This window comes from Manacus vitellinus, unplaced genomic scaffold, assembly GCF_001715985.3.
Source record: "Manacus vitellinus isolate BGI_N305 unplaced genomic scaffold, ASM171598v3 scaffold_21_pilon, whole genome shotgun sequence".
NCBI classification, from domain to species: domain Eukaryota; kingdom Metazoa; phylum Chordata; class Aves; order Passeriformes; family Pipridae; genus Manacus; species Manacus vitellinus.
Window position 1 is genome coordinate 13,120,513 of NW_021939546.1, and position 22,867 is coordinate 13,143,379.

A 22,867-nucleotide genomic window follows, 5' to 3' on the forward strand; every position below is an offset into this window, starting at 1 on the left:
ATGGGTCGCCATGACCGAGACAGGAACAATTGGGAGTGGGTATGTGCAGGGGAAAGTTCCACGGCATACTCTGGTTTCTCTTCAGATCGTATAAATCTTTCGCCTTTTACTAAAGATTTCCGTGGAGAGGAACAAGTACGAGTGCTGAAAAATTTTTTGAGGCTCCATTTCGGTGGAGCTGACCCTATTCTGGTTAAAAATAGAACCAAACAAAGATTATTGATTGAGCCAAGCATCCATAGGACTCCATGAGGCAGAGCAGTGTGTCCTGCCCAGGTAAAGTCCAACTCCCGCTATATCATTTCTAGATTTAGAGGGTAGAGTACTGGGATTGGTTGGATAGGTGCAGTCTGAGATCTGAGGTCAATTTGATCTGATGTCTAGGAAGAAAAAATTCTCCAATTATTAGTGTAGATAAGGTAGACAGCAGTTCTTTAATGAAAGTTTTCAGGTACATGGAGCACACAGGCACGCACACTCACACAGAATTCTCACTCTTTTATCACTTTAATGAATTACCATATCTAGTGGGCACATCCAACCTGAAAACCATTTTGCCCCTGGTACATTCCTCAGAACTGCCCCGTTGGAGGCCCCTCCAAGGGTTCAGGGCCCTCTATCTTGTTTTGACTAAAATATATCTTATTATTCCGGTCCAGGTGCACGTCCCAAACAGGATGTCCTTGCTAAAAATCTTTCCTTGGAAAAATTGCTAAACAGTAATTCATTGGAATGTTGCACAAACCCTGAGAAACCCTGACAGTTACTTTAGTAACTGTCTAAAGTGTCTAAGGTGAAAGAAAACTATAAGCTATATTAAAATCTACAAAATGCCTAAAAGTCTTTAGGCATCAGTTCCACACTGAGTGTGGATGACACACTTGAAGGACAGGGTGCCATCCAAGGGGACCTGGGCAAACTTGGGCCCACGAGAACCTCGTGAAGTTCATCAACCTCAAGTGCAAGATGCTGTCTCTGGGTCGGGGCAATCCCAGAGAGGAGAACTGGAGAACACAGACGGGAGAACTCCTTGAGAGCAGTCCTGCAGAAAAGGGCTTGGGGGTTCCTGTGGATGGAAAGCTGGACATGAGCCAACCGTGCACAGTTGCAGCCCAGAAATCCAACTGCATCCTGGGCATTGGCTTTGGTGAGACCCCACCTGCAGTGCTGCATCCAGCTCTGGGGTCCTCAGCACAGGAAAGACATGGACTTGTTGGAGCAAGCCCAGAGGAGGCCACAAAGATGCTCAGAAGGCTGCAGTCCCTTGCCTGGGAAGCCAGGCTGAGGGAGCTGGAGTTGTCAGGCCTGGAAAAGGCTCCAGGGAGACACTACTGAGGCCTCACACTACTTAAAGAGGGATTGAGAGATAATGGCTTTCTACGAAGGCATGTAGTGCTAGGACAAGAGGAAATAGTTTTAAACGAAAAGAGGGTAGATTTAGATTAGATATTGGGAAGAAATTCTTCCCTGTGAGGGTGGTGAGGCCCTGGCACAGGTTGCCCAGAGAAGCTGTGGCTGCATCATCCCTGGCAGTGTTCCAGGCCAGGCTGGATGGGGCTTTGAGCAGCCTAGTTCTATAGAAGGTGTGGCAGTGTCCCCGCCCCTCGGCTAGCGCATGGCCACGAGGTGATCCCCTTCTCACGTCACCATACGCACACACAACCCAAAACGCAATGGCGCAGATTCTGTTCCGTTTCCTTAGATATTTTAATTCTAACCTACTTCTCCCGGTTTACCGTTATCTCCAACTACACAACGATTTCAACCCCCATCGAGTTCTCCTTTCAAACCCTTTCCCGGGGGCTCAGCACGGGGTTACACCCCACGGCGGGACCTGTCGGGACTGACGAAGCGGGATCTGTCCCGGGCGGAAGAGGCCGATTCCGCCCGTTCCGGGTGATTTGCATACACCAGCGGTGCCCCCGCGCCCCGCCGTGTTCCGGCGCCTGCGGCCGCTGCCTCCGCCCAGGGCTGTCGGGCCGCCGGTGTTTTGCGCCCTTGCGCGCGCGGGCCGGGCCGGGCCGAGGGGCTCTGTCGGGCCGTGGAGAGCCGTGGCGGCCCGTGTCACCCTGACGTGTGGGGCGTGGGGCAGGCGGCGGCAGCGTCGGGGAGGGAGGGAGGGGCATACTCTGGTTTCTCTTCAGATCGTATAAATCTTTCGCCTTTTACTAAAGATTTCCGTGGAGAGGAACAAGTACGAGTGTCGAATAATTTTTTGAGGCTCCATTTCGGTGGAGCTAACCCTTTACGTGTGAAAAAAAGAACTCAAAACACAGTTCACTGATTCTCTAAATGTGCATCTTGCCCTTCAGTTTGTCTACGTGTAATTTATGAGAATTTAGGATTTGCCCTGTCTGCCAGGTAGACTATAGTCTTGCTGATAATTCTGCCATGTTGATTCAGTACAGTCCGCTCAGTACAGACAGGGTGAAGATTTCTCGGGCAGCTACCCCAAGATGTGCGCCAGAAACTAGGGACCCTGTGCAGAAACTTGCCCCAGGGGCTGGGGAACTGCCCAACAGCCTGCTCCAGTCACGAACCACCCCGGATGGGGACTGGGAAGAGATGGGCCGAGTGTTAAAGGAATATTCTGCCCAAATAGCTTGGTAGCTTTCCCCCGACCGAACCCAGACCTCCTGGTAAGATAGCAGAACGCTGGAGGGAAAACCGCTCCATCAGTCCCAGAGAGGGCCAAATCGGCGCAACCTGCTGGAATCTCTTACGCTCGCCTTCAGACCGACAGTGCCCGGGGCGGCCCCGGCGCCCCCGCCCACCCCAAGCCGCGCTCCGACTTCCGCCCCCAGGAGCCGCAGTGCTGCCGGCCTCGAGACTACATCTCCCAGCAGCCCCGCGTCCGACGGCGACAGTTCCCAGAGTGCCGCGGGGGGGCCTGCCGGGAGATTAGTCCCGCGGCGGCTCCCGGCAGCCCCCGCGGCACGCCGGCGCGCGGGGTTTAAACCGGCGGCGGTTGCCGGGCGGGTGTTTCGCTGCTGGGGCGGGACGCGGGTCCTGTCCCGGTGCCTGTGCCATGGACTCCCGCCTGTGCCGCAATGTCTACCCCGGCCTCGTCGTTAACATCCAGCGGAGCAATGGTGAGGGGTGGGGAGCAGGGAGTCTGCGGGGTCCCGTCTGCCTCCGCCCGCGGGGCTCCCGGCGGCGTGGGGCGGTCGGGCTGGGACTCAACGCCGGCCTTTTCCAGGTTTAATCCATAAGGCGACGGTGAGCGCGGTGAAAGAGGAGCAGTGCTCCGTGCTGGTGGAGTGGTCTGAGGCCGGCATCACCAAGGGCAAGGAGGTGAGTGGCAGCTGCCCGCGGCCCCTTCCTTCCCGGGGCGCTCCAGCGCTCCCGGCGGGATGTGCCTCGGAAAGCCCGGGCTCATGCACGGCCCAGCTCGGCTCTGCCCTTCTCCCCGCTGGGTGGGCAGCGCTTGTCCTACGCTGCTACCGCTGGCTCCGTGGTGTGCTCGTTCTATACGTAATTAAAGCCATGACACTGATGTGCCAAGGTGGGACGCGAAAGCTGCGGTGCCCAAGCCTTTCAGAGGGAGCAAGGGGGTGTTCGGCCTCTCGCTCGTTTTGAATGTCCCGAAATGCCAGTTTTTCAGCTCTGTGGGCTATTTGTTGGCTTTCTGTGCTTTCCGACTTCCCTTAAAATGTGCCACTGCTAAAGTACTACGTTAAGAGGGCTGGGTTTGATTCCCTGAATCTCTGCACTGATATGGAATAAATACTATGTGAGATGAGCTGGGGTTGGGGCATTTGAGGCTGATGTAGCTGAAGTACTGACACTGAACAAAATCTCCCCTTGTCACTGAGCAAATGTACTTTTCCTCCTGGTTCCCCTGGAAATGTGCACTCTGGAGTTTAGTGAAAATCTTAAAAGCTGTTATTGGTTGGTTCTTTGAAATCAAAGGTATGCATATGCCTGCTGCATTCAAATATAAACAATGTGAAAAATCAGATATAATCGCTGGCTGAATTTCATGTATGTGTTAGGATATTAAATCTTTATGAAGGCTCTTCGAAATCCAGTGATTTTCTTATGTGCCTATGAATATACACTGTGTATGTGCTTACAGACACTTAGAAATTATTTTGTCCATGTACATGTTTCTGAGCTAATTCACTTTCAAATTAGCTGCTAACCACTTCCACATAAACCAAATTTTGTAGATTGCTTCACTTATGCTAAAAGTAGTTTCTTTGCACTTTACAGAGCCTACTTGATTTTTTTCTCTTTTTATGGACTCTTATTTAAGTAATTTGGAAGTTGATTAGCTAAGAACTTCCTGGAGTGGTGCTTGTGTTACCTCGTTAGGCCAATTCCAGTCATAGCTGCTGCAATACCAGAACTTTTTGTGCACGAGTGCTTTCAAGCTCTTCAGTGGAGAAAGGTTTGAAAAACGGAATGGGGAGTGACTTGCTGCATTTGTCATGAGCCTGCCCTTGGCTGCCTGCCCCTTCTCTGCCTGTGCCAGGGTACCCTGGTGAAGGCAGGATTATTATTTCAGGGGAGGGTTAGTCAGGAGGTGATAATTGGCCCCAGGTCCAATTGCTTGCAACAGCAAGTGAAGATGCAGGTGAATTAAGTTACGGATTAAATGCTGAAACCTTCTTTTCCTAAAGTCTAAGCAGCTCTTTGACGTTTATTTCAGTAAGTGCAATCGCACAGTAAACACTTAATGCTCTCCTAGCACAGAAGTCACAGAGCTGCTGAGATTTACTAAGATTAGCAGTGAGAGATTAGACCAGTGGATACCAAATGGGCTTTGCCCATTTCTTCAGAAGTGCTCTATGGCACCTGCAGAGGTGTGTGGTGTTTGGCAGACGAGGGTAAATGGCTTAACTAGCACATTTCACTGGCATATTTGCATGTACCAGACTATTCAAACAGAATAGGAACAGAACTACTGTCTTGCCCTTCCAGGCAACTTTAACTTAACATTTAAAGGATGGTGGGTAAGGTTTGTTTGCCTGTACTGAAAGCCAGGATTAGGAAAAAACCATGTACTGAGTGCTAGCAGCAATATTTCACTCTGTAAAACCCTGCCTTTGCTCTTGTAGATTGGTATTAATGATGTGATAGCAGTAAATCCTGAATTATCAGAACTACCTGCTGCTGATGTGAAGGAGAACGTCCCTTTGCAAGACAATGTAACTGTACAGGTAAGTGCTTTAAAATAATTTAGTCTCTCCTAAGGTACTACAGCATCAACAGCATAGGTCTTGTTATTTATAATACCCTCAGTCTTATAGTCTGAGGTGTCTAACGTGCCTTTTCTGTCTCATAGTTAGGCTTTGGTCAGAAATTCTTGTTGTATCAATGTTGCTCTGTAGAGCTGTGCTAGGTGTTTGCTGCTTACTCTGATTGCTTACAGTATTCATTGTTTTTCAGAAACAGAAGCGTAGAACAACCCTTTCAAAAATTCCTGCTCCACGGGAAGGTGAGCAAGTGCGGTTTTTTTTTTTTTTTCTTTCCTCTGCTATATCCCTGTGGAACAGTGCTGGTCTTTCACAACATTCTACTTTAGTGCATCATAAGGCTTCTCATTCAGTGCTAACAAAGAGGATACCACTTCATACCAATGTTTTGGACTCCTGTGGGCAGCGACTTTGCTGGCAGGTTGCTGTCCTGTTCCCACAAGCTGGGGTTTGTTGACGTGTTGTCCTTTTCTGCAGCATTGCTGTAGTTAACCCGTGCTTTAAATGCCACTAGACAATTACTGCTGCAGGGAATTTTAAAGTTCCTTATGGAGTTTTGCAAATGCCACAAACAACAGAAGTTAAGTGGCAGTTATTAAGATTAAAGGTGTCAAAAGGAGAGTGGAAAGGACACAAAAGAAATAGCGTGACAAATTGATGTCTCATCTTCACACGGTCTCCCTAGACAATAACTAGAGCTTTATGCTTGGAGACGTTTCAGAGCAGGCAGCCAAAGTGCCAGCTGGTGTGCCCCAGCTCAGAGATTGCATGTCAGTACAATGTGGTGAGCAAAGCCAGAAGAGAAAATAGAGATGTCAGTGTGGGATTGCTAAGGAATTGTTCTTCCTGAGGTGTCAGGAATCAGAAAACTCCCATGTTTTCTACCTTCTTTTAACTTATTAGTTGACTCTTTTGGCGTTTTGAACTGCAAGTGGCAGCATTTACAGGTCTATTTGTAATACACTACCTGATGCTGAGGTTGAATGTTTACTAATTTAATTATTCTCTTAAAGTGCATAGTTAGCCAAAACTTGTGCTTCTCCATACAACTGAGCTGTAAACAAAACATCTGGGCTTGTCTGGCCTTTTCTGTTGCATGCAATGCAAGACAGGGAAGCTGGTCCCAGAAGAAAACCGTATAAATCCCCTGGCATGGGAGAGGCAGGAGTAGTCCAAAAAGCTTAATGTGTAAAGAGCTGTTCTGTACCAGAGTATCCTGACTTTCCTCAAATTCAGAGAACTCCATAAATTTTGTGAACTGACAAGTAAAATGATGCAGTAAAGTCGTGACTGTCTATAGTCAGGTCAGTAAATGGAGCTGGGTAGCCAGCTGGGAAAACAAAGGTGTGTTAATCCAGTCACTGACTGATGGAAAGATGTCCTTGCAAAGGTCACAGCTCTCCTGAAGTACAGAATCTGAAATACCTGTTGCCTGTCCTACTGGAGGTCCCTGAAGAGCTGCTCAGAGCACAGGAGAGAAGCAGTGTTTTCAGTATTCCTGAAATAATTTTTGTTGTTATAACTAGCTAATGCCCACCAGTGTCAGAGTATCTGTCCTGTTGCAAACCCTGCACTGCACCAATTAGAAAGCTAACACTGGCTTCAGACTTGCTCTTAGACTAAACAAATTAAAGAAGATCAGGAGGTGTCTGCCTCCATCTGACCCAGGAAATGAGAGAAGTAGAAGCACTGCTTTCAGAATCCATTAAGAAATAGGTATTGCCTCAGTCCTACAAATCAATAGGAATTTTGGAGGATGCTGAATATCCACACATACCAGAATCACTCAAATCAGACCCGTTTAGATGCAGCAAATCCTCCAGTTAATCTGCCTGTCCAGGAGCACCAGCATTTACAGAAACAGTGCTGCTGTGTATCTGATGAGAACAGGTCTGGGCATGTGTGACAAGACCAAATGGAATAGAAATGCCATTCTTGAGTATAATGAAACTGATGCTTTTTGTTTCTAAAATTGTAGCAGTCGCACCTAATGTCTCTGTAGATGAGCAGAAGATTCCAGGTAAAGAGTTAACAGACAGAAGCACTGAATTTTGTGGGTATGGTTCTAAGGAATTTGATTCAAATTTTAAATGAACACTTGGTTTCAAACAGATCTGGTGTCCTTTGACATCATGGTGATTAATTCTGGTAATTGCTAGTCATAACAGGTGAAGGGAGTTCCATCTTGCACATCATGATTTCTTTTTCGTATAAGATTTGCTTTTTGGTTTTTTACATATTTTTTGAGGGGAATGTTCCAATCCTTCTCCTAGGAAGCTTTCCTAGACTTGGTCTCAATGAAAAAAATACCCTGGCATGTGACAATGGAGAATTGCCTACAAAAGGACCTTTTTCAAAGGTTTTATGTCGTGATTATACAGAGTCTTTCAGCTGAATTCAGTGTTATGGGGCTCCCAGTTCACTGTGCACCACACACAGTCTGTGTGTGGGTGCCCTGAAGGTGGGTGGGCACGATGCTGCCCACCCCAGTGCCCTGTCACCATCACAGAGTTAATTCACAAGTGTTAAGTGCCCTGCAAGTGTGAAGCTTCAGAGGCTTTCCCAGTTCTGACTTGTAACTTCCTCCTTCCTAAGTATCAAGATGCTACAACTGCCATAACCTTATGTGAATCCTTAGTGGTATCTGAGAGAAATTCATTGGAATTGCAAACCTGGAATGAACTGTTTGCTTTTCTATAGTGGTGTATTTAATGATCACTTTTCACCCACCTGCACTGCTTTGTCCTGCACTTTGTTATTGGAAAAGGTCCTTTTAACCACACCTTATTCCTCACTGTTCTGCACTTTGTGAGCACTCCATCAATTGCAAGTGTCTGAGTGTCCCTGGATTCCTGTTTCCAAAGCTGTGCGTGGCCGTTCCAGGATGTCTGCTATCACAGAGTCTCAGTGCAGCCTCCAGGAAGATGAGATGATGGTAGATCCCAGCACTTCTGTGCAAGCCAGAAAATATTTGTCAGTTCCTGGTGAGTGGAGAAAAAACGCAGTGAACTCTCACTGTGAAACAAGGTGCTTTGTGTGCATTCAGTTAGGCAAATTGCAAATCCCAGGGGCATGAGCAACCTGTACTCCTTCATAGATAAAACAAGAGACCTAGAGGTCTGCCACTATGCAAATACCCAGAGCTCCTACCTGAAGGGGTTTCCAAAGGACTTTGGAAACAATGCTGTGCATAATGATGTACTTTATCAGCCAGAGAGCTGCAGTTGTGCATGTTGGGTGGATGTGGTATCTGTTCAATGTGGGACTGGAGTGGGAAGAGAAGTGCCTTAATACTGCTGACAACACGCTCTGTGAATATACCAGTCACAGTTTTACCTATATGGGTTGAGTAAAGCAGAAACTTGAGCCTCCTTGAATTATGAAATTCTAGTTATTTTACCAGGCTACCCTATGAATAGCTGAGGGCATGTTAAGTTCTGCAAAAACAATGAAATAAGAGGCTTGATACTAAATTCTTCTCTAATTGGTGAGGCCTTGATTTGCAGCATTGAATAAAAGTTGGTGATTGGCAAAGAAGTTAAAAGCTTACTTGCACATTTGCCACAGGTTTTAGCTAGTTCTCTCTTCTGATCTGGATGTGATTGCAGAATCATTCTTGATCTTTGAGATTTAATTATTGGTTTTGGTCTGGCTTCTTTCTGCAGCTGGCCGAACCAGGGCTAGCAGGCTGGGCTGTGTTCCAGAAGCCTCACTGCCAGGTGTAAATGAAAATACAGAGAATCATCTGCCTGCTGCTAGAACGAGCACTTCAGGGAGCCCAGGTACCAGGGAGCAGTGGATAAAGACTGACTCGTCAGTCAGCAATGAATCACTATGTGATTGCTGCTTTGTATACTCCGAGACTAAAGCTTTGAAAAGGTGACTTTGGCAGCAAGATTGAATATCTTGAGTATTTTTTTAATTAAAAATGTGTAACTCTGTTATACTGGTACTGCCTCAGAAGTGCTGCCTTTGCTGTAGAGTGGTAGCATGACTTCCAGGGCAGTTTCCCTGGTAGGTAGATCTGGTTTGGGAAGGAAGTGCTGCAAAATTCATGACCATCCTTCTGAAGATGATCGTTTCCTGTACAAGTTAGTCTGCCAGCAACCTGGAGGAGCTGAAATATTTGTCTTGTACTTTAAAACCTAGTATGAAAATTTAGTCCAATGAACTGTTTTCATTTTATCTAGTTCGGAGAAGATCTAACATTGTGAAAGAGATGGAGAAAATGAAAAGCAAGAGAGAAGAAAAAAGAGCTCAAATCAGTGAAATCAGGATAAAACGAGCGCAGGTACTCTACAATACACCTGTCAGGGGAAATTCTATGGGACAGTGTACCACAATAGCTGAAACTAAAACAAATGTATTTTGGACGGGCTTTGTTCTTATGAGGTTGTACGTAAGGATGGATTGATTCTAGTTTCAGAAAGTTCAGAATCTTGTGAAATGCTTCTAATTACATACAGCTGACTGCTTAGTAGGTTCTGGGGCTTTTTTGCTGTAACAGGTTAATTACCCTCACATCCATGGTTTTTCCATGCAGGAGTTTGACAGCAGCTGTCCAAACTGGGAGTTTGCACGTATGATCAAGGAATTCAGAGCAACTTTAAACTGCCAGCCAATATCTGTAGATGATCCAGTAAGTAAATACTGAGCCTAATAACTGCAGCCTGTAGACAGACTTCATTTTGTACTGAAAATTTGGTATTGAGCAGCTGGTATATCACTGCACCTTGGAAATCCTCTGAGCATATTGTGAGCTTGAGGCACCTGGTGGTATGTGTGAGGTCACTTGCCTTCCCCTTCTAGGGCTAAGCTGCCTTGCTTTACTGTGCATATGACACTAGTGAAGAACTTGCCCTTCAACAGTTATCACACAATGATTTGTGAGCATCAGTGTCTTTCAGAGTTTGTAAATGGCAGAGCCATTGTAAGTATAGGCATAATTTAAAATGGACCGTTGCCCTATTACAGAAAGTGTTAATATGGGTAAATCATATAATAAGTGATTTTCAAACTAGGTCAAAAAGTGGAGGAGCAAAAGTAGAGGTCAAAAACTAGAAAAACCAGGCTTGGTCAGGATCTTCAGCAATTGAAAAAAAATGTACATATTGCTGTGTGACAGGAGAGGAGCCTGTTACCTTCTGCCTCACCCAATGGCACATGCACTTCCCAGCTCACCTGATGTGTAGCTGTGCTGCACAAATAGCTTAACTTATTGCATCAGTAAAGAACTCTGGGTCAAAAAAGACCTCTGGGGTAAATGAAAGTATTAATTTGCATGAATTTGACCATAGCTGCAGTACTGATATCACAAACTTTTCTGAAAAGCTGACTGGGGTCTAAACTTTCTACTATTTCTGCTACAGAATATTTGAGGCACTTTCTATAGCATAGCAGCACTTCCACTTGATATGTTGGAGAATGCTACATAAAGGTCAATTATTTGCAGTGTTTCTTTTGCATTGAATGCCCTTTAAGACTGACATCCCTTCATGAGAGGGTCTGATCAGTAGCAGAGGCAACACTGATCAGCACACAGAAAAGTAGATGTGAGGGGGGCATTGCATCTCTCTAACATGAAGTAGGTGTGAGTGCAAGTGGGAAATAATTATTTGTTTTCTTACTTTTCTTTTAGATAGAAGAACATAGGATTTGTGTCTGTGTGAGGAAGCGCCCTCTCAATAGGCAAGGTGAGTGTACTGACCAAGCAGCTCTATCTTGGAGCAGTTTGACATTTTTCATTCTTGTTAAAACTGATGGTGTTTTTCTGTCAACAGAACTTCAAAAAAAGGAGTGTGATGTGGTTACTGTTCCAAGCAAGTGTGTCCTGATGGTGCATGAGCCAAAGCAGAAAGTAGACCTAACCAAATACCTCGACACCCAGACATTTAGATTTGACTTTTCATTTGATGAAACCTCTTCTAATGAAATGGTGTACAGGTAATGCTTCCTGCTTATCAGGAACAGCTTTCAGATAAAAGCAGGGAGCTATGGGTAGATAGCATTCTGGCTTAAAGAAACTGCTACCTGAAATAAGTATTAAAATCCCTTTTGGAGGAAGCCAAAGGACTGAAAAGTCTAAAGCTTGTTTTTGGCATGGCCTTGCTGATTTCCTAAGGATTTGCTTTTATTTAATTTTTTTTTAAGAGAAACTGATGACAATGAATTAGGATGTGAAATGTTTGCCTTATTTTTTTCTTTTTTACCTTCTAAATATCCAGATTCACTGCTAGACCTCTTGTAGAGACCATCTTTGAGGGTGGAAAAGCGACATGCTTTGCATATGGCCAGACAGGCAGTGGCAAGACACATGTAAGTTTTTCTCCAAGGTCTCAATTTTTCTAGCTTTGAAGTATTTTAAAGATCCTTGATGTTGATCATGAGTAGGGTTGTTACAAGGCGTTTGGATCTCTTAAAGCTAATACTTTGTTAGATGTTAACTCTTCTTCTGTAGCTTTACATATTAGTAGGTTTCCTTTGAGGTTTTAAGGAAAATTTGTACTAAAGTCCCTCCATAGCTGGCTTTTTAAAGACTTAGGATGTCCTGACATGTCAGTTTTAGTCATGGCTATTCCTTGCTTCAAATGGCTGTTGCTTCTTAACACTTGTCTATAAAGTGGGGCTGTTATCCTACATCTGAGACAAAGGCTAGTGCCTATCCTGTGTTTTGAGCTTGGAGGCATTCCAAAGACTTCAGCAATTATATAAGAATAAGCCTCTTGATGCACATAAACACTTAATTTGTGAAGAGGGCAAATTTAGCGTATTTGCTTTCTAACTACTCCTTCTAGTCTACCAGTTGCAGTTTCAAGAGATGTGAAAGCTGTTTTCTGTCTCAAAGGTGACATGCTCTAAATTTTCAACAGCTGTGTTGTCTTTAACATTCTCCTTCTGGGAACTGTGAGGAAGGATCCTCACAGTATGGTAGTGGAGTCAAATCTGCTGTCCTGTTCTGCAAAATCCCTTTACCTCAAACAACTGTTGATCTTGATTGTACCAGGCTAACCTGCTGCTCAGGTAGTTGCTGTTTTTCTGGTGTTAAAGCCAAGTTTTAGGCCAGGATCTCCTATTGTTAGTGTTACGTAGTGAGCTGTAGATCTCTTCCTGTAATCCAGAAGAAAATTTGGAAGCTTATAGAAGTCTGAACACAGGCTGCCTTCATTGCACTGGAAAGGGCAGACAAACCTGTTCATCTGAGTGTTGTTACAGGAATTCAACTGTGAGGCACTAAAATCATAGGTGATGAAGTTACTTTCCCTTCCCAATCCTAGGGCAGAACTAGTTCAAGGACAGCAGCCCTACCTTGAGACTGGAGTGTTGCACATTAAACTGGCAGATTGAGCTGTGTTTTAAATAATTGACTCCGTCTCATCTACAGGTTGGTAGAGCAGGTCACTAGAACAGCACTAACTGAAAATGTTGTTGGGATTAAAGGTACCTTGGTCAAAGGAGTTAAAGATATTGTCTGCTCTAAATTTGCATTTTGATGTCAAATGTTAACTTTTGCAAGTAGCAGCAAAAATGTTACTCAACTTATGTCCGAAGAAATGAGGCTTTGTCTCTTCTGACCAGAGGCTGTTTGGTTGCACTGTCAAGGCCATACATTTTCCTTGGAGGAACAACTACTTTGACTCTGCAGCCAGAGCCTTACAGATATTCAGCTGTTGCTTTGTGTAGTCCAGATCTTCTTTCCGAACTGATAGGGAAGCAGCAAATTAATTTTATCCTGAGTTGCACTGTGTTCTAATCATCTTGCTGACGTTGGAGCATATCTATGGTAACTTCCTAGTCTGTTCTTGGGGCTGAGATCAGGTAGGCTGACTTGTTGGTACCACACCTGACCTCTGGCCTTTTCTCTTCACAGACTATGGGTGGAGACTTCTCTGGGAAAATACAGAATGCCTCAAAGGGCATATATGCCTTTGCCTGTAAGTTGATTCTTCTATAGATACAAAAATCAAATCAGTGCTTGTTTTTCTTAAATAGATGAGACCTGGTTTTGTATGGTTATTTAAAATGTGCCCAGTAGAAGACACATAAAGTATTTGTGTTTTCAGTAATAAGTGCTGGTGTTTGCAGGAGGTATGGTTAATTTTTTTATTGGTTTCACAAAATATTTTCCCTCCAGCCTTTAAGTTCCACACTTAACTCACCAAAAGATAACTTGTTTTTGAGGCAAGGAGATGACGTGTTCTCTACTTTGGCATTTTCTGGGCTGAACCATTTAATTTTGATTCTTCTGCTTTGCTTGTGTCTCAGACCGAGGGCGGTGTCTGGAAAAAAAACTGACTTGAATGCAACACAACTCCATCCGTTTCTGATATAAAACTTGTTACACAAAAGGAGGTATATGTCAGGTTTCTTCCTGTAAGCCTTAGATGCAAAAAAACTAGCACATACAAAATGATTTCAGAAAACATGCTTAGAAGCCTCTCCTTGATATACTGCCTAGAAAGCACCAAAACCCCTGACCTCTACCTTCCCTTTAGAAAGGCACATTGTGAAAGCAGTCTGTGCAGCAAGGCAGCTGAAACAGAAGCAACTGTTGGCTGATCTCTGAAAAACAGTTATGACTGGCCCTGAAGGAGTCTTTGCTTTTCAGCTGAGTTTCAAAGTCTGAAGCCTAATTGTGAAAAGTTACAGTGGATCCAGCCACAGGCACAACTAATCTGGTACATTGTCTCCAAACCGCAGCAAAGCAGATGCTCAGGAATGCATGTTTCCTAGGCTTTCTGCAAGGAGTGCTTGAAACACAAACACATGACTTTCAGGCCTGTCCAAAACAATAGCAGATCCCAGTGTTCCCCCAGAGCAGTAAGAATTGCTGTCTATGGGTGACATTAGCAGTAGAAACTTCTGTATTCCCCTGTTTTCAGTCTCTGGATAAGGATGTTGCTGAATCTGTTCTCCAGATGGTAGCTCAGCACTGATTTTTTTTCACAAGCATTTGTTTGGATGACTGTCATTCAGCTGCTATAGACACTGCCTTATGGCTGTGCAATATTTGAAAGTAGATCAAATAGCAACTAGAGTGTGTTTTAAACTAGTTAACTTCTGCCCTTCTTCACTAGCACAAGATGTCTTCCTCCTCCTAAGCCAGCCCAGGTACAGGAGTCAGAATCTGGAAGTCTATGTGACTTTCTTTGAAATATACAATGGAAAGGTAAGACTTTATTTTTAAATCTTGACCTGATTTCTTTGGTTGAATATTTCATAAGTAGCTGAGCCAAACTTACTATTTTCTATAGTTCTATGTATTCTATTGATCTTGATGTGTGTGGAATTGAATTGGCAGGCTACGATAAAGGTGCTGTTTCTTTATAGTTTGTATAAAGACACTGCAAAATACTTCCAAGGAGACCTTGTTCAGATTTGCCTCAATCTCGTTGCCTGAAATATAGGTGTTTGACCTCTTGAATAAGAAGGCCAAGCTTCGAGTCCTGGAGGATGGCAAGCAGCAGGTCCAGGTTGTTGGTCTCCAAGAAAGACAAGTTGGCTGTGCTGAGGATGTCATCAGAATGATCGCGACTGGCAGTGCCTGCAGGTTTGGTGCCTTGAAACCACTAAGAGTGGTCACGTCCTCTTGTATCTCCACATCTAGAAAAAACATATGATGTCTGGTGCTGGAGCTTTGAGACTTTAAACAGAACCTTGTTTTTCCCAGTAACAGGCACCTCTGCATGAATTCCAGAACCCACCCCCAATAATGAGGTGGGTTCAGCCTGGCTGCCATAAAGGAAAGTCAGAGCTCATCATTCATATGTCCTCACGTAACTCCAATGAGAGAAACTATTCACATGAGGACATGGCTGCCTTTGTGCTTTCTAGGAGTATCAGCTACTTTACAGGAATACAATTAGCTCCCTATGGGCTTGTCAGATCAAGTAACAGCAGCTGGCATCAACCACAGTTGCAAAAATGCTTTGGCTTAACTGCAGACCAGATGAGCTTATTCCAATGACAACAAAAATGCTGCATGTCATTCAGGAATCTTGTCTAAAGAATCCTTGAGAGCAGGTGCCAAGGGACAGCTGTAGGCTTGGCACATCATCCTGGCAGGAAAGGCTGTGGTTGGGGCAGCTCTGCCTTTGTACTGGTGTTTTTAATTGGGAGCTAAAACCTGTATTACCAAACCTTACCTGTTTCAGTTAAGTTGCAGCAGCTGTGGAAACATTACTAGGCAAATGAGAGCTCCTTGGCTTCTGTACTGCACTGCATGTGCAGATATGCACATCCTGAAAGCTCATTCAGCACTCTGCTGTGCATCCTGTTTTGGCTGGCAATTCAGTCATGGACTCTTTTTTTAGCCTTGCTTTAGGATGACTCCCCTCCCTTTCCCCCATCAGTAGGGATCCAGGTGGGACAGTGAACCTGCCAGCATTCTCAGAGAATAAATTACAATGAAGGTCACAGGCAGGTTTAACTTGAAAAGCCAATCTGTGCCTTGCAGTGATGGGACAGGAGCAGCTGCACAGCAGAGGTGAAGTGCCAAGCCAGCTTGGCTGGAGAAGGGGATTTACCATGACTGTAATGTGCTAGAACAGCTAATGCTGTTTAGTGGGAAGCTTGGCTGAGCTTACTATATAATGGCAGATGCATTAGGAAAATGACAGTGGCTGTGCTGAAGGTGTGACTTCCAGCTCCAAGTGCCTGTGAGGCATTAGCATCAGAAAGGCATTCCAGTGTAGGCTGGCTGAATTGAGCCAAGCAGCTTAAATAGCCTTACATCTCTATAACCAGGGTGCAGGTTCATTTTTTTCACAGCAGTCCCATGCTCTTGTATCAGAAATAACTCCATAATTCACACAAACTTGAAGTATTAATGTGTGGGATAAAACCTGGGAGGTTAAACAATTTAATTGAATGGCTGCAGGCCTTGCCTAGTGCTGTCAGGACCTGTTGTCTCCCGTGACACAGTTCTAATGCTTGTTTGCCATCTTTGCTGTAGGACATCTGGGCAGACTTTTGCAAATGCCAGCTCTTCACGGTCACACGCCTGCTTCCAAATCATACTGCGCCAAAGAGGACAACTGATTGGCAAATTTTCCTTGGTGGATCTGGCAGGAAATGAGAGGGGTGCAGACACAGCTAGTGCTGATCGGCAGACACGAATGGAAGGTGCAGAAATCAATAAGAGCTTGCTGGCTTTGAAGGTGAGCTAATAGGTCAGGGAGCAAAGAGTGATAATCCACGTATGGATTCTGTTCAACTCCGGGGTTATCAGGAAAAGAACAGCCAAGAAAATATTTAGTATGTGAGCAAGCCTGAAAATGGGGTATACTTCCATTTACAGTGTTTCCAGGAAAGCAGTGCAGACTTGTCAGGCCAGACACTGGTACAGCCTCATTCAAGTTGTCTTTTTTTTTTTTTTTCACATATGATTTTTTTCACATACCTGCTGTCCTGTGACAGTCAAATATCTGGTGTATATTTTAAAGGCTATGAAGGACTACAGAGCAGTAGATGTGACCATTGTTCAGCCTGTTGGGTTTACCAGCAGCTGGTGGTTGATAGCCTGCAGAGCTGTCTGAGGAGAGATACTGATACTGCATTCACAAGACTTATCTTTTCTTAGGAGTGTATCCGAGCTTTAGGGCAGAACAAGTCTCACACCCCTTTTCGGGAGAGCAAGCTGACCCAGGTGCTAAGAGACTCTTTCATAGGAACAAACTCAAGGACCTGTATGGTGAGTATGCATGTCAAACACACTGCTTATGGGTTCTGCAATTTGACCAGTACCTGCACATTCTCCTAGAATGAGCGGATTTTGAAGTCAGAAAGCTTCAGATCTCTCTCAAAAAAAAAAAAAGTCATACAGTTTCTTCACAGAAACTTGCCCATGGTGACTGAGATAATAGATTGGTGAGCTATGCCCAGTTCCCATAGAAGCAGAGCTGCAGAAGACACTTTCATACAGTGAATCTGTAGGAGAGTCTGGTGTGCTCTCAAAGGACTTTTCTTCCTGTGGAGGGTGAATCACAGTGGGTGTGCACAAATCAAGTGGAAAGTTTGATATAGGGCTCCTGGCATGTCCAACAGAAGATATAAAGAAAAATGGACTTGACAGAGTGCGTCAACTCTGACCCTTTGTCCTAAAATATCCCAGCTGTGTGGTGAGATCTTTAGAACCATCAACATGAACAAAAGTCAGATGTGAGAGTCACTGAGGTTTCTGTTCTGTTTGCAGATAGCAATGATTTCTCCAGGCATGAATTCGTGTGAGTACACCTTAAACACGCTGAGATACGCTGACAGGTAATGGCCTTTCAGACCTGGGGATTCTAATCTTGCTGCAAAAGGTGTTTTGGCTGCTTTTACTCTGACCTTTGGAATCTCAGGTTCTTTTGTATTGTTTGTAATGGCAACCTGGAGGTTGGTTGTTAGGAGCAAATTATCTTAGAGCTGTCATATGAAACTAACCTGGGTGTTTGCTGTGTGAGACACAACAGAGATGTGTAAAACCATGAGTAATGCCTCCTTTCCTCAGAGGAGTCTACTCTCATGGTAGACTTTGGACTACCCTGGTTCCTGTAGGGAGTTTCCCCTGTCCTGAATGGTTACCTCCATGCCCTTTACTTTTTGTAGTACTTGGGGTCCCGTCTGTAAGGATGTGCCAAGAATGTGTGTCACAAATGAGTGTTTAGGTTACTCAAAGAATCACTGGCAAAGGTATCGGCAAAAGCAGGTTTAAAAATAAAGTGAAAGTACAACAGTTTGTTGGCAAGGTTCACTCTACTACTTACTAGGCAGAAGGCAGTTAAAGCACACAGAGAAGAATCAGACTAAAATCAACCTAAAATGATCTACGTGGAGGCTGGGGAATGGAAAAAGGGGTAAGGATGGGAAAACAGTAAGGATAAAAAGGAATAAGGAAGACCCTCCTGCTGAGTCACAAGGTTCAGAGTGGACTCCCTTGCTAAGCTTAGCCCTGGACTTAACCAATGGTTTAAGTCTTAAGATTTAACCACGCTTAATCCATAGCCTAATTGAAACAATTTAACAAAAGATTCTATAAAATTTACTCTAAGCACAACAATAACTCGCAGGCCTAACTTACTTATGAATCTAATGTACTTAAGAATCTAAGAGAGCAACCTTCACAGTATATTTGCCATAGCACACTGGCACACACTCTGACCTGAGGGACTGTGTACAAGGTGTATGTGCCACCTGCTGTGAAGGGGCTTCAGTCCGAGCTCAAGTGGTGTGTGACTGCCAGAGTGGATGGTTGGACAGGGAAGTTTTTCCTTAATGCAAATGTCTCTTGGCTTTCCTTCTCATAGTCTTCGGGGGTATCTGCCCATGTGAGCTTGTTCAGGGGGTGGTAATGTGCAGTGCTTTAAGTGCAGCTGAAAGTCTCTTGCTGAGCACTGACTGATTGGAGCAGCTGCTTTGTGATGCTGTAGCTGAGAAACTGCTGGAAGAAGAATTTGAGTGACAAATCTTCTTGTTGCAGAGTGAAAGAGCTCAGCCCTCATGATGGAGGTAGTGACATGCAGAATCAGATGGAGACTGAGGAAATGGAGACTGGTGGAGAAGGCTTGGGTCTTCAATACAGTGTACGTGTGTGTAGTGGGCTGAAGAGAACTCAAAGCTGGGAACAACTTGCTGTTCTTACGTGTACTGTTTCTTTCAGTTCTCCAAGGATGAGGAGGAAGATCTCTCTCCCCACATGTTCAACTATCGTGAGGCTATGACTCAAGTTAGTGAACGGGAGGAGAAGGTTGTAGAACAGCTTAGAGAACTGAGACAGGTATGTGGAAGTGGCAAGCCCAGCCCAGGCTGCCTTCTACATGTTGATAGCAGCTTGCCTTGTCTGAGCCAAGTGCTGCTGGGGAGGCTCTAGGCTGTAATGTACAGTGGTGTTACTTTTTCCTCACCACTAACTTTTTCCTCTGGTTTCCTGCCCAACTGGTTAAACTGGGGTGTTTCAGTGCTTTTTGGCCTGCTGGATCCTCTTCCTCTCCAACTAGCAACTTCTACTTGTTGCTAATGAGCACTGACTGCTCCTGCTCTGCAGAAGCTCAGCTCTGTTGGCTGGAGTGCCAGATGTGAAGCAACTAATTGAATTTCCAGAAAGTCAACTTCTCATTACTGTTATCCCTGTAAATATAGAGAATGATGACAATGCTGAGTGAAGTTGACTACCTCCTGGGAATCACAGAGAAACCTGACTATGATCTCGAGACCTTTGTGAGCAGAGCTAAGTACTTCGTAGAGGACGGCTCAAGAAATTTCCTCAGCGTTAGAGGTATGTGAGTGCCTCTCTCTGACGAGCACTGTCACTAATGCTTTTCCAAAGACCTGAAAGTAACCCCAGCATACCTGTGGGGGTTTGAGCACCCAGTCCTTCTGCATAGCTCTCAGCTCTGCTGAGAGGGATAGCTGGGCTGGGAAACTCAGCTTCCAGGTCAGTCACCCTGTCACTCCTATCTTCCTTTACAGAAACACTGGATGCCCTGGGGGCTGCCATGCAACTGGAGGAGCAAGCTAGCAAGCAGATAAGAAGGCAGAGGCCTTAGTCATTACAGCAAAATCTGGTTCACAAGCAATCTTTCACGCACTTGTCTTGTCTTGCATGTCTGTCAGTGGTTTGTGTCAGTCGTTTTAAATGTGGTAGAGTGTCTGCAGGCCACGTGTGCCCAAGGGCAGTGAACACGGCAGCCTTTTTCTCCATGGCCTGTATCAGGGGACTCAGCAAAGTGCTAAAATGCACTCACTACAAGGCTTGGGGAGGAAGCCTGAGGGTCTGCAGTCTCTGCCTGAGAGATGCCTGGCATCTGGCCTTTTGCTGGTGACAATGGTGTCCCCTAATAGAACTAAATACACATGTATAGTACATAACCTTTCCAGATGTGCTTGAAGCACTGCAAAAGTGTTGCAAGTTTTGCTTTTCTAGAAACAAAATGGACTATGTGATTGTAAAACTCAGTATTTTAAGAAGTTGAATAAATAAATGTTCTTGGATTTAATTATCTTCTGTCCTATAAAATATATTTCTTGCTGATTTTGGTAAAGTCTAACAGCCCTAAAGACTGGCTGGTTGTATAGAGAGGCTGATTTCTTGGATGAAGTTTTTTTCCAAAGTCTTTATACTTGTAATGTTTACATAAAAATCACTTGAAATAAGTTTTGTCTCTTAATTTTGAGATCTTGCTGGGTAGAACTTGCCTAACATGGGGGAAGCTAGTTTAGAGGGTACCTATCCTCCTATATAGTGAGTGGCTCAGCTATTTTATCAGGTAAGTAGGAAGGGCCCTGTGAGACTCGTTTGTACCACTGGAGCTTATGTAGGTTTTGAAGATAGCCACAGGATCTTATTTTATATTTCTTCATATATTTCCCATTTTATGCCACATAAAATACACAAGGATGTTCAGTAGCCCCCCAAAATCTGTATTTGAGGGCAGAAATGCAAAGCTGGGCCCTGGCCCATGTGCGCAGTCTGGGTACTGGTGGGTGTATACACCCTGTCCTCTGGGAAAGAGCAGGTTGGGGAGATAGGTGTGAGACGTGCTGCTGCCTGCTCTTTCCTATTTGTTCAGCTCAGGCCAGGGGTTGTCTTGGAAAGAACAAAACAGGCCTGTAGGCTCTAGGTTCAGCAACATTGGATGCAGCTATGCAAGCATCAGATTACAAGGGGAGCCTTCTACTACTATTCCCTCTTTGAGCTGTCTTCTCCCTCTGAAAGTTAAGGGTGTAATTTCAGTGACAGTGCATCCAGCTCTGCACTCACCTTCTGTGGACTGCGTCCTTGACATGTCTCTGGGGATGCTGACTAGAGGGGAGGCCAGTTATTCAGTCTGGACTGGATCCATTTTTGTGTGCCAGGTTTCAGGATGGGCCTGGAAAAGACAGCAAAAGATCTTTGTGGGATGTGGGCAAGCAGTAGTCATAAGCAGCTAAAGAAGGAATCCCTCAACCCCAACAGGATCCTTCTCCACAGCTGGGGAACGTTGTGATGAGCAGTTTAGGTACTGGGGGCAGTGTGGGGCTGAGAACTCTGAAGGTTTCTGAACGGTCAAAGCTGACTTGGATCTGGGCTCTGCCTGCATCATGCTCATATGGCACATCCAGAGTAAAAGGGCTGTTATGCCCTACTGAGTCTGGACAAAAGCAAGATGGTCCTGTTCTGCTTCAGGTGTTACTGCTTTTGGATTACCCAGCCTTTCCCTGTGATACCTGGGTGCAAGAAACAAAGTATTGCCCCTTGTTTGTTCTACCTCCCCACCCTGGACTTAATATTGTTTACTAATCTGTATATCAAATGCAGGAGCCAGAGACCTGATTTCTAGGCCATCATCCCCCTACCCTGGACAGGGGAAGAAGCACACAACAAATGGAGTCTGGGCCTCCTGGTGCAACCCTCATTGAAAATGCTGTGTCCAGCCCTAGTGGCACCAACAGATAGGAAGAAGAGTCCCAAAATAAACAAGAAATGTTTGGCTGTGCATGGATTAGCAGTCACCGTTTAATGATTGGCAAGAGCTTCCTCGTGTTTATTAAAGTCTGGCAAGTTTCTTATGTGACCAAAAAGAACACAGGATTCAAACACCACCACTGTTACTTCTGCATAGCCTGGAAGACTCTCCACGAATGTCTCCCTACCTACCAAGAGTTTTCTGTCATCTGCTTTTGCAGGAAAAGTGTTCTGACAGCACTATCTTGTGGACACTATGGGAAATTCATACTGAATGAACGGATTTCAGCATAAATTGCTGACTTTCCTTAAGTATTCTGCAGTCAGTTGTGGACACTAGGTTTTCTAATGGGTGGCCGATGTCAAAAAAGGGTGTTTCACAGGTATGTGGAGAATACAGGGGCCACAAGCAATGCAGCACCATTCAGCCCTGTGTGGGACCTAGATTGCTTCTAGGCCCAGCCATAGGAGGTGACAGCACCCAAGGCCAGAGCAGACTTCACATCTCCCTGTAAGTAAAACTTCAAGCCAGCTCCAGTGTCAGTAGCAGGGAGCATCTGAGCAATACTACCTGCAGGCAGCGACTCTGCCCCATTCCTGAACACACTCACCCCTGAGCAGCTTTGTGCTGGAGAGATGGCACAGCTGGGGTAGTGCCAGAAAGAGGGGTGAACCCTCTCTGGGAGGAACATGTCCCAGTCCTTTCCTACCCAAAGGAAGCCACATGAAGATCCCTTTCACGGTCCTGTAAATTTTTCTCCAATGTCTCACCCAATGACTTTTGTGGCAGCCAGGGTGAGCCCTGCAGAAGATGAGGGACCCTGAGAGAAACACCCTGCTGGTCGTCCTAGCTGGTCACAGATAGCTGTGTGCTTAGGGACCGTGGTGAACTATTGTACCTTTGGCAGTCTCGTCGCAGCAGGTAAACGCTTTCCTCCTGGGAGGGGTTAATAACGAACCAGGACCTGAGCAGGGAGAGAGATGCATAAATGGACAGATATGACACCACCCGGTGACGGATGGCGGAGCAGCAGGAGTAACAACCTCCATCACAAAAGGCAGTCGTCCCACATCACGTACACCTATTACAATCACACTTAGAGCTCTATTTTTAACACATAAAGGGTTAGCTCCACCGAAATGGAGCCTCAAAAAATTATTCGACACTCGTACTTGTTCCTCTCCACGGAAATCTTTAGTAAAAGGCGAAAGATTTATACGATCTGAAGAGAAACCAGAGTAT

At 45.1% G+C, this 22,867-nt stretch overlaps 2 protein-coding genes, 1 long non-coding RNA gene and 3 other non-coding genes across 7 annotated transcripts in view; 3 read left to right on the forward strand and 3 right to left on the reverse strand.

Annotated features, from left to right (window-relative positions):
• RPS8 (ribosomal protein S8) overlaps positions 1 to 2,126 on the reverse strand; it is a 6,882-nt gene extending 4,756 nt beyond the window's left edge. Inside the window, exon 1 of the mRNA XM_029959766.1 lies at positions 1,910 to 2,126. Coding sequence (XP_029815626.1) covers positions 1,910 to 2,126 — 217 coding nt within the window. The remainder of the gene's footprint in view (positions 1 to 1,909) is intronic.
• LOC112841070 lies at positions 66 to 180 on the forward strand. The gene has a single exon (XR_003212708.1). It is a non-coding gene; the product is annotated as a U5 spliceosomal RNA (small nuclear RNA).
• On the forward strand, positions 2,125 to 2,239 carry LOC112841078. The gene has a single exon (XR_003212716.1). It is a non-coding gene; the product is annotated as a U5 spliceosomal RNA (small nuclear RNA).
• A 696-nt stretch (positions 2,240 to 2,935) lies between these two features.
• KIF2C (kinesin family member 2C) lies at positions 2,936 to 20,179 on the forward strand. Of its 2 annotated transcripts, XM_018072274.1 has the most exons (21): positions 2,936 to 3,092; positions 3,200 to 3,294; positions 5,064 to 5,165; positions 5,395 to 5,443; positions 8,066 to 8,185; positions 8,867 to 8,983; positions 9,392 to 9,492; positions 9,745 to 9,840; positions 10,840 to 10,894; positions 10,982 to 11,144; positions 11,426 to 11,516; positions 13,069 to 13,132; positions 14,276 to 14,367; positions 14,606 to 14,748; positions 16,153 to 16,357; positions 16,780 to 16,890; positions 17,392 to 17,459; positions 18,661 to 18,763; positions 18,841 to 18,957; positions 19,320 to 19,455; positions 19,650 to 20,179. In XM_018072274.1, the coding sequence occupies exons 1-21, from the start codon at positions 3,029 to 3,031 to the stop codon at positions 19,724 to 19,726; spliced, it is 2,169 nt and encodes a 722-aa protein (XP_017927763.1). In that variant the 5' UTR covers positions 2,936 to 3,028; the 3' UTR covers positions 19,727 to 20,179. The 2 variants fall into 2 exon arrangements, with proteins under 2 accessions (XP_017927763.1, XP_017927764.1); XM_018072275.2 differs by lacking the exons at positions 2,936 to 3,092; positions 3,200 to 3,294; positions 5,064 to 5,165; positions 5,395 to 5,443 and adding an exon at positions 6,718 to 7,221.
• Positions 7,927 to 22,560, reverse strand: LOC108639598. Its single transcript, XR_001920616.2, has 3 exons — positions 22,524 to 22,560; positions 20,941 to 21,049; positions 7,927 to 8,182 (listed from the first exon to the last, which is right to left on the reverse strand). It is a non-coding gene; the product is annotated as an uncharacterized LOC108639598 (long non-coding RNA).
• Positions 22,561 to 22,752: 192 nt separating this feature from the next.
• LOC112841079 lies at positions 22,753 to 22,867 on the reverse strand. Its single transcript, XR_003212717.1, has one exon. It is a non-coding gene; the product is annotated as a U5 spliceosomal RNA (small nuclear RNA).

What these genes read in the sequence shown, in the direction of transcription:
- KIF2C (XM_018072274.1), top strand. Translation starts at nt 3,029, where the DNA reads ATGGACTCCCGCCTGTGCCGCAATGTCTACCCCGGCCTCGTCGTTAAC. An exon ending in AAAATATTTGTCAGTTCCTG is followed by an intron (nt 8,186 to 8,866) that starts GTGAGTGGAGAA and finishes TTCTTTCTGCAG; the next exon opens with CTGGCCGAACCAGGGCTAGC. An exon ending in TCAGGATAAAACGAGCGCAG is followed by an intron (nt 9,493 to 9,744) that starts GTACTCTACAAT and finishes TTTTCCATGCAG; the next exon opens with GAGTTTGACAGCAGCTGTCC.